Here is a 10,542-nt window from a genome sequence, read left to right as displayed (position 1 = left end):
CAGTACGATCCCTTCGATTCATATGTCTCGATCGAACTAGAGGAATTGGTTTATCGAGACCTCCTTAGTAGTTCAATAACTGTGCGGTCGTTCTAAGTGCATGTTGTAATCGGTACGTGCATGACTTAGAGAATCGAATTCTCTAATCGTCACTTAGTCAGCTCAGGCCAGAGACTTAAAGATTACAAACTATAAGAACACACAGGACATCCAAGACTATTCTAGCGATCAAATCCCCTACTACAATGCACATACCTCCCACTAGATTTCAGACTGCACGAACTGGCCCTTGGCGCGGTCCTCGGTGGAACTCAGGGACAGGTCACGATACAACTGGTCCTCTAGTGAAGTCACGGTGATGTCTAGGTCATAAGGACTAATGGTGTACAGCTATACCATAGATATCTCTACTCTATTATTGAGAACCACTTAGAGATTTCTAGGCTGAGGGAGTTCAGTGAACTCGTCTACTTACGAGCACCCACTTATGCATGCCGATATCACAATACCGTTTTCTGATAAGATGCAGTACACATACACCAAGTGCTAGTCTCTTAATGGGAAAGACCGATATCCTCATTGGTGGCGTAACCCTTCGACTAGGAACATGTTTAAAAGTTATAATACTAAAGTGAATATCTCACGATCCTAAAAGATCAATTCCTAGTACTTGTAATAACTGTAAGGACTATATCTATGGTTGAAACAAGGGACAAAGATATAGAATGCCAAGGTGTTTTATCATTAATACGAAAAAGGGTTATTTATTACAAGAATAAATGGAAAGACCACAGCCACAAGTTGGCTTGTTGGTCACCTACTCTAACATATTTGGCTATATCGGAGTCGGTTGATTTTTATTAATCCTATCTCGTAAAATCTAACTTACTTAAAAAAAACATTTGACCTCAATATGATATATTATATTTTATTTGCTTTTAGTATTCGAAAAATATAAAAATTAAATTGTTCAAATTTGAAAATATATAAATGCAATAATTTTAACCTTACAACTTTACAAGATTTGAAAATCTTATTATCATAATAATTCAACAATTCACTTTTAAGAAGGATTAAATAGCTGTCATAATTAAGTCGTGTCTATCCCAACGTAGTGAAATTTTGAATTATTTCTATATTAGCATTTGAACGACGAGTAATTGATAGCATCAAATCAAGATTAATTCCATTTATTTTAGTACAAATAAATAATTGGGAGTGTAAAAAATATATACATGTAATATTGTCTCATAGGATTTACACTAAATTTCTGCAAAATTTTTAACTTATTTTTGATAATTTTGCTTCATACACGTATATATTAAGTTCTAGAAAAAAACAATTAATATTTTTTGCCCATTTTGCCTCTACCTTTAACAACCCTAATTTCACACTTGTGGACTCATTTCAAAGGTCTCACGCATATCTATATATTGAATGCAATTGTGCCTCTGAGACTTCACAGCTCATCACACAAACAAGAGTAAGAGGCATAAAAAAAATTGTTACATTTGTGTGAACAAAAGAGAGAAGGTGAGAAAAACACACAGGTTAAATCAAAAGTAAAACTTGAAGAAATGGAGAGAGGAGGAAGCTCAAACATAGAACATAAGTACACCAGAAGAGCACGCGCATCTGGTAAAAATTGCACTCCTTTTTTCTGATATTTTGTTTTTAAGACTAAATCTATATGAACAGTGTGCATAGATTTGTTTTTTTTTTCTTTATGTCCACGTTTCTTATTTGTCGCAGTAAAAAATATGTTTTAATTTGTTGGATTTGGTTTTTTGATAATCGATCTTTTATTAGCACATTTGTGCGATTTAAGTTCGCAAATCTTTTTGTTGCTTCACAGATCTCATTGCTTGAATTGGGTAGAAGAACGAATTTATTTTTTCCTCTCATATATCATTCCATTCCGATTTCTTTTATGTTTGACGACTAAAGTTTTTTTATTTTTAAATTTTTATAGTACTTTTTTTTTAATTTTTTTTTCACGAATTTGTCTTCTATTAGCGAAATTGGTGTGGTTCAAATTCGTTAAGTTTTTTGATGCTTCACGGATCTCCTTGCGTGAATTGCATAAAAACATAATTTTTTTTTACGTCGTTTGTGTAGCACATTCTATTCGGATTTCTTTTTATGTTTAACATCTTTTACTTTTTATGATATTTTGAATTTTTTTGTCTAGCATAGAACAAACATTAACTAAAAAAAAATTGTTCATGTAGTGATTGGATTTCAATTTTCCTCGTTTCATCTTAATTTCTTCTTCTTTTTTTCAAAATAATCCAATGCATTGTAATTAATTAGTACTTTAATATATTCAATAAAAAACAAAATTCACAATTAAGAGTAATTCTTTATTTTAATCCCTAAGCAAATGTGATTCTATACGGATCAAATCATAAAGGGTTCAAATTAATGTGGATAAAATTAGTTGTGATAAAAAGAAGAAATTAATTCAATATAATCCTCATTTTTTAGGCAATTCGATGGATATTTATTTCATTTATGGATTATATAATTGCATTTCATTTATCGATAAATGGTGTATGTATATTAGTGACATCATCAATATATTCATATACAGTTAATTTAAATAAAATAAAACATGAATTACAACATAACATATAATAGAATATCACAATGTGTGAGAGATTAGTGCAATAAAGGTGAGTTTTTTGTACGTGATTTTTACATAACAAATTCTTGTTAGTTATTGGACAAAAATCCAACCACTTCATAATTTCGTCATACCAATATGCTCTGCTTTTTGTACACAATGACGATAATAAAAGATGGTCATATATAAAACATGAACAACAAGTAACATAAAATTCGCTACTCAATTTTATACATGTTTTTTTTTTGAATAAGTTCGAGTTTTTAAATTTATTTCGCTTTTATAGTTTTGAAAAGTATTATTTTTCTTTATTGCATTGCATATGTCGATTCTATATGGCATACCTCTATATTATGTGATACATTGTCACGTGTATATTTTATTTACAAATTTAAATATATCATTTCAGGCATTGTCATTAGGGAACGGGGCTTCACCAACGCCGTCGCCACCGCCACCAATGCTGTCAACATCCCGGCCGCCCCAACCAATGCCACGCCCGGCGAGGTGAATCAAGAGCAACACCAAGGCGTCAAAAGAGAGGCAGACCAATACATGCCGACAACAAATATCACTCGCATCATGCGGTGCGTCGTCCCCGACCACGTTAAAATCGCTGATGATGCAAAGGAGGCCATCCAAGTGTGTGTCTCCGAGTTCATCAACTTCATTACTGCTGAGGCGAACAACCGGTGCCAGCGCGACTACCGAAAAACTGTCACGCCGGAGGACGTGCTGGCGGCAATGACGTCGTTGGGTTTTGGCGACTACATAGAGCCCCTCATCGTTTTCCTCAATAAGCATCGAGCGCAGCAGGACCTCGAGCGAGGCTCCATGAATCAGTTGGGGCAGTTTGTTAGGCGTGACGACGATAATGGTGGTTTCGTTCACCAGCAGCAGCCACAAGGTGCTCATATGGTGCGGTCGCCACCAGCACCAGCACCACCGGCGGCACCGACGATGGGGTATTATGTCCCCTTACCGCCGCCTGTTGTTGGCACAGTGGAAGATGGGGAAGAATTAGGTGGATCGACAAGAGTCATCAATGCATATATGTCGTGGGATTATGGTCGTGGAGAAGGCTCCTCTGACGGCCCCGAGTTTGATCCATTTCATAAGTTTTAATTAATGCAAGTGTATTGTAATATAAATGCACTAAAACATCATAGACAAATTAAATACTATTTTCTATGGGTACCTTTTTATTTTATATTCGTCCTCAGTCCGGTGCTATTCTCAGAGACAGGTTACTATTATTATTATCATTTTTATGGATTGTTAGAGATTTTTCGTTGCATTCAAGAATTTTATAGATGGTTTAAAATTGATTTTATCTAATATTCATTGATTGCATTATAATTAGTTTTCTTTTATTAAAACACGACTATATAATATAGTCAATATCGTGATACAATATAGTTTTTATAGAAACGATATCACTCAACAATCAGTATATGTATTAATCGTCCTTAAATAACGGTAAATATCATTCGATATCGCAATATAATACGACATTTATGATATTTTATGGGGGGTTATTTGTGCGATTTCATCATATTTTGGGGTGATTTTGTCTGATTTCATCATATATGTGGAATTTGTGTTTTTTTTTTTTTTTTTTTTTTCACATTTTGGGTGATTTATGTGATTTTCATCACATTTTTAATTATTTTTGATAATTATGTTTTTTTCTCAGCACAACAAAGCCAAAATAAATAGTTTCGGTAAATTCTAATATTGTCCCAATAAAAAACTACAAATTTGGTCATTATTCTACAGTAAGAAATAATTTACATCAGCAGTTTCTAACAACTATGAGTTTTGTCTGATTTAACAATTTAAATAATGTTGAACTGTGAATGTAGATCAACTTCGAACGAGTGGTTTGACTCCAAATTATAAAATTTTACAATTTTGTTGTATTTAGTTTATTTGGTTTTCCAATTGAATATCTCCGGTGGTTGTTTGGATCATATATGTGGTGGTTGTGCCATGCAATATACTCTTTCACCAGAGGATACTCCTTATGGTGAATGGTTGAAAGCTATTCAACCGGCGAAGGCAATAGTCGAAAAGCGAAGAGTGCTGATCGGGGTGGGGTGAAACTACCACCGGTGGATGTTGGATCTTCATCATAGAGACCCGAGAAATCTGGGCCTCCGGCGACGGGATTCACGGGAAAGGTGGCGGAATCTTTGCACCTAGATAGGGACAAATTGGTTTTGTCGTATAATCAAGAATACCAACAAATCAGGGAGAATTTTCCTGTGGCAAACAACACACAAAATGAGAGTATCATTCCTTTTTCGACGGGAGACGGAAGATCATGAAAGATGCTATTACGGATCGGCAACGATTAAGCATTAGTTGAAAATATTCATTTGGTCAAAGTGATCCCTACTTGGGCCTAATTAATAAATTTGGGCCCATGTTTTCTATTGAACACATCAAAGAGAAGAATAATTCATGTATGTTTTATTAATCCTTTACAGAGGTACATATATAAGAAGAGAAAAAGAATAAGACTCCTATTCTAAGAAGGAGAATCAAGTGTACAATGAAAATAAATAAAATTCCCTACAATCTCGGGATCTACACAAATCTTCTCGGCTAACAGTCCCCCTCAAGTTGGTGAGTAGATGTTTATCATGCCCAACTTGTCTATCATGTTGTGAAATTCTTTGCCTGATACTGCCTTGGTGAGGACATCAACGAGTTGATTAGCAGATTTGGCAAAAGGAAAACATATGACCCTTTGATCAAGTTTTTGTTTGATAAAATGACGATCTATTTTAACATTCTTAGTTCGATCATGCTAAACAGGATTATGTGCAATTTCACAATACAACTTCATTGGGAATTTATAGTCTACCCCTAAAGCGTATAGAAAGGATGAGGAATCTATTTGGTCATGTGTTCGAATCAACCGGAGGGTAATTGGGAATCTTATTGTTGAACTAGTATTGCTCTCGTGCGATGCACGTTACATACGTATTTATAAAAAAAAAAATAGGAAAAAATAGTTCTAATCGATGATCTAATAATAACATTAATATATGTGTATTATCATTTTAATTACTTAGTACATGTTTATTAGGGACCTTTAGAGCATCATGATAAGAGCATATCATATAACTATTTAACGTTATCATACTTGATGTAAGTTGAACGTGTTGATCTTGAATGAATAACAACATGGAGCATGGTTTTGATAATGAAATCGAACTATTTACTAATCTCAACGAAATTAAATCGGGAAGAATAACAAGATTATATATCATAAAACTTTATTTATTTATTGCTTCGAAATACAACATTAATTACCATTTTTAGCCAAACTTTTCATTCAAAAACCACAAAATTTGCATATATTTAAAGTGGGAAATTTACAGTTTTCACCCCTCAGTTTGCACCGGTTTCACTTGTGGTCCCCATGTTCACGAAAAACATATTTGGTCCCTCATGTTTCAATAATTTAACACTTTTGGTCAATTTACCATTAATCCGTCAATTATCCGGTGTTGGCACATGCTTGATTCCGTTATTAGTAACGGAAAATGGACGGAAATGATTAAAAGAGTTGAATTTTTAAAATATGAGGGACCAAATGTGTTTTTTGTGAACATGGAGATCAAATGTGAAACAGATGCAAAATTGAGGGATGCAATTTGTTTTTTTCCTTTTTAAAAATAGAATTTTCATAAGTATGCACAAAACCAATGAAATTGGTTATATTTGTAGCTTTAACACAATTAATCAGGCGTATAATATAATGAATTAGAATATTATAGCTACAACTATTACATTCATTTATACGTTCCACTAATTTACTCCAAGTGATTTCATTTTATACAGCTTGTATTTTGCCACCATATTATAAAATATGAATCTTAAAGTCAATATATCAAATATGGAAAAATACAAATTTCACACCTGAAGTTTGCACTAATTTCACATTTGGTCCCCATGTTCGCTTAAAACACATTTGGTCCCTCATATTTCAAGAATTCAACATTTTTAATCATTTCCGTCAATTATTCGTCAATAATAATGGGATCAAGCATGTGTCCAATATTGTCTTAACTGACGGACTAACGTTAAAAATGATGGAAAGGACAAAACGTGTTAAATTATTGAACTGTTTTCCGTGAACATGGGGGACCAGATGTAAATCCTTGTAAACTTGAGGGATCACATGTGCAAATTTCCATATAAAAACATGACAAATCACTCACAACCTCCTCGTCAATTAAGACCATTTCAGTACTTACAATTATTTTCCAATCATCGGCCATGAATATGAAGTTCATTACAGACTTTAAAATAAAACAATTAACTCTAGACAATAAAAAAATACAAAGAAGACGATGAGACTTTAAACATTCATAATAAATGGTAATTAATATTAAATTAATGTTTTCTTTTAACACAACACTCCTTTATTAAAATTTCTATAACAAAATATGTACTTGTTTGAATTCAAGAGTTTCCACTCGAGTGCTGACAATGACCACAAAATAGAGAAAAAAAAAGATCTTGCAAATGGATATTTTGCTATATCAGAGTCGGATGATTTTTATTAACTCTATCTCGTATAATATGACTTACTTAATGAAACATCTGACCTCAATATGTTATATTATATTTTATTTGCTTTTAGAATTCGAAAAATATAAAAATTAGATGTTCAACTTTGAAAATAAATAAATGCAATAATTTTAACCTTACAACTTTACAAGATTTGGAAAATGTTATTATCATAACAATTCAAGAATTCACTTTTAAGACGGATTAAATAGTTGTCGTAATTAAGTCGTGTCTGTCCCCACCTAGCGAAATTTTTGAATTATTTCTATATTAGCATTTGAGCGACGAGTAGTTGATACCATCAAAATCAAGATTAATTCCATTTATTTTATTACAATTAATAATTGGGACTGCAAAAAATATATACATGTAATATTGCCTCATAGGATTTACACTATATTTCTGCAAATTTTTTAACTTATTTTTGTCAATTTTGCTTGATACCCATATATATTAAGTTTTAGAAACAACAATTAATATTTTTGCCCATTTTGCCTCTAGCTTCCACAACCCTAATTTCACACTTGTGGACTCATTATAAAGGTCTCACTTATCTATATAATGAATGCAATTGTGCCTCTGACGCTTCACAGCTCATCACACAAACAAGAGTAAGAGTCATAAAAAATTATTTTGTTACATTTGTGTGAACAAAGGAGATAAGGTGAAAAAACACACAGTTTGAATCAAAAGCAAAACTTGAAGAAATTGAGAGAAGAGGAAGCTCAAACATAGAACATAAGTACACCAGAAGAGCACGCGCATCTGGTAAAAAATGCACTCCTTTTTCCTAATATTTTGTTTTTAAGACTAAATCTATATGATCAATGTGCATAGATTTGTGGGTTTATTATGTTCACGTGTCTTATTTGTCGCAGTAAAAAAAACGTGTTAATTCGTTGAATTTGGTTTTTTGATAATCGATCTTTTATCAGCACATTTGTGCGATTTTAGTTCGCAAATCTTTTTGATGCTTCACAGATCTCCTTGCGTGAATTGGGTAAATGGACGATTTTATTTTTCGCTTTCGTATATCATTCTATTCCGATTTTTTTTTATGTTTGACGAGTAAAGTTTTTTTTATTTTATGGTACTCTTTTAATTTTTTTTTCACGAATCGATCTTCTATTAGCGAATTGTGAGAATTGCATAAAAAAATGAATTTTTTTTTTTGTCGCTTTTTTGTAGCACAGTCTATTCGGATTTCTTTATTATGTTTGACATCTTTTACTTTTCATGATATTTTGAATTTGTTTTGTCTAGCATAGAACAAACATTAACTAAAAAAAAATCAATATAGTTCATGTAGTGATTGGATTTCAATTTTCCTCGTTTCATCTTATTTTTTTTTTCTTTTTTAAAATAATCCAATGCATTGTAATCAGTACTTTAATATATTCAATCAACATTTTTCTCACAATTAAGATTAATTCTTTATTCTATCACTAAACAAATGTGATTATACACGGATCAAATCAGAAAGGGTTCTAATTAATGTGGATAAAATTGGTTGTGATAAAAAGAGGAAATTAATTCAATATAATCCTCATTTTTTAGTCAATTCGATGAATATTTATTTCATATATGTATTATATAGTTGCATTTCATTTATCGATAAATGGTGTATGTATATTAATGACATCATCAATATATTCATATACACAATTATTTTAAATAAAATAAAACATGAATTACAATATAACATATAATAGAATATCACAGTGTGTAAGAGATTAGTGCAATAAAAGTGAGTTTTTTGTACGTGGTTTTTACATAACAAATTGTTGTTAGTTATTGGACAAAAATCCAACCACTTCATAATTTCGTCATACCAATATGCTCTGCTTTTTGTACACAATGACGATACTAAAAGATGGTCATATATAAAACATGAACAACAAGTAACATAAAATTGGCTACTCAATTTTATACATGTTTTTTTTTTTTTGAATAAGTTCGAGTTTTTAAATTTATTTCGCTTTTATAGTTTTGAGAAGTATTATTTTTCTTTATTGCATTGCATATGTCGATTCTATATGGCATCCCTCTATATTATGTGATACATTGTCATGTGTATATTTTATTTACAAATTTAAATATATCATTTCAGGCATTGTCATTAGGGAAGGGGGCTTCACCAACGCCGTCGCCGCCGCCACCAATGCTGTCAACATCCCGGCCGCCCCAACCAATGCCACGCCCGGCGAGGTGAATCAAGAGCAAGACCAAGGCGTCAAAAGAGAGGCAGACCAATACATGCCGATAACAAATATCACTCGCATCATGCGGTGCGTCGTCCCCGACCACGTTAAAATCGCTGATGATGCAAAGGAGGCCATCCAAGTGTGCGTCTCCGAGTTCATCAACTTCATTATTGCAGAGGCGAACAACCGGTGCCACCGCGACTACCGAAAAACTGTCACGCCGGAGGACGTGCTGGCGGCAATGACGTCGTTGGGTTTCGGCGACTACATAGAGCCCCTCATCGTTTTTCTCAATAAGCATCGAGCCCAGCAGGACCTCGAGCGAGGCTCCATGAATCAGTTGGGGCAGTTTGTTAGGCGTGACGACGATTATGGTGGCTTCGTTCACCAGCAGTAGCCAGAAGGTGCTCATATGGTGCGGTCGCCACCAGCACCAGCACCACCGGCGGCGCCGACGATGGGGTATTATGTCCCCTTACAGCCGCCTGTTGCTGGCACGGTGGAAGACGGGGAAGAATTAGGTGGATCGACGAGAGCCATCAATGCATATATGTCGTGCAATTATGGTCGTGGAGAAGGCTCCTCTGACGGCCCCGAGTTTGATCTATTTTATAAGTTTTAATTAATGCGAGTGTATTGTGATATAAATGCATAAAAACATCATAGACAAATTAAATACTATTTTTTATGGGTACCTTTTTTATTTTATTTTATTATTATTATTATCATTTTTATGGATTGTTAGAGATTTTTCGTTGCATTCAATAATTTTATAAATGGTTTGAAATTGATATTATCTTATATTCATTGATTGCATTATAATTTGTTTTCTTTTATAAAAACACGACTATATAATATAGTCAACATCGTGATACAATATAGTTTTTATAGAAACGATATCACTCAACAATCAGCATATGTATTAATCATCCGTAAATACCGGTAAATATCATTCAATATTGCGATATAATACGACATTTATGATATTTTATGGGGGGTTATTTGTGCGATTTCATCATATTTTGGGGTGATTTTGTCCGATTTCATCATATATGTGGAATTTGTGTGGTTTTTTTTTCACATTTTGGGTGATTTATGTGACTTTCATCACATTTTTAATTATTT

At 33.0% G+C, this 10,542-nt stretch overlaps 1 protein-coding gene across 1 annotated transcript; it reads left to right on the top strand.

Moving 5' to 3' along the window:
• Positions 1 to 9,070: 9,070 nt before the first annotated feature.
• On the top strand, positions 9,071 to 9,814 carry LOC105961331 (transcriptional activator hap3). The gene is made up of 2 exons (XM_012985565.2): positions 9,071 to 9,089; positions 9,324 to 9,814. Exons 1-2 carry the CDS (start codon positions 9,071 to 9,073, stop codon positions 9,812 to 9,814), a joined length of 510 nt encoding a protein of 169 aa, XP_012841019.2.
• Positions 9,815 to 10,542: the final 728 nt, after the last annotated feature.

This window comes from Erythranthe guttata, chromosome 5 (assembly GCF_056151865.1).
Source record: "Erythranthe guttata isolate IM_541 chromosome 5, IM_541, whole genome shotgun sequence".
NCBI lineage: Eukaryota > Viridiplantae > Streptophyta > Magnoliopsida > Lamiales > Phrymaceae > Erythranthe > Erythranthe guttata.
This window is presented reverse-complemented; position numbering and strand designations above follow the sequence as displayed.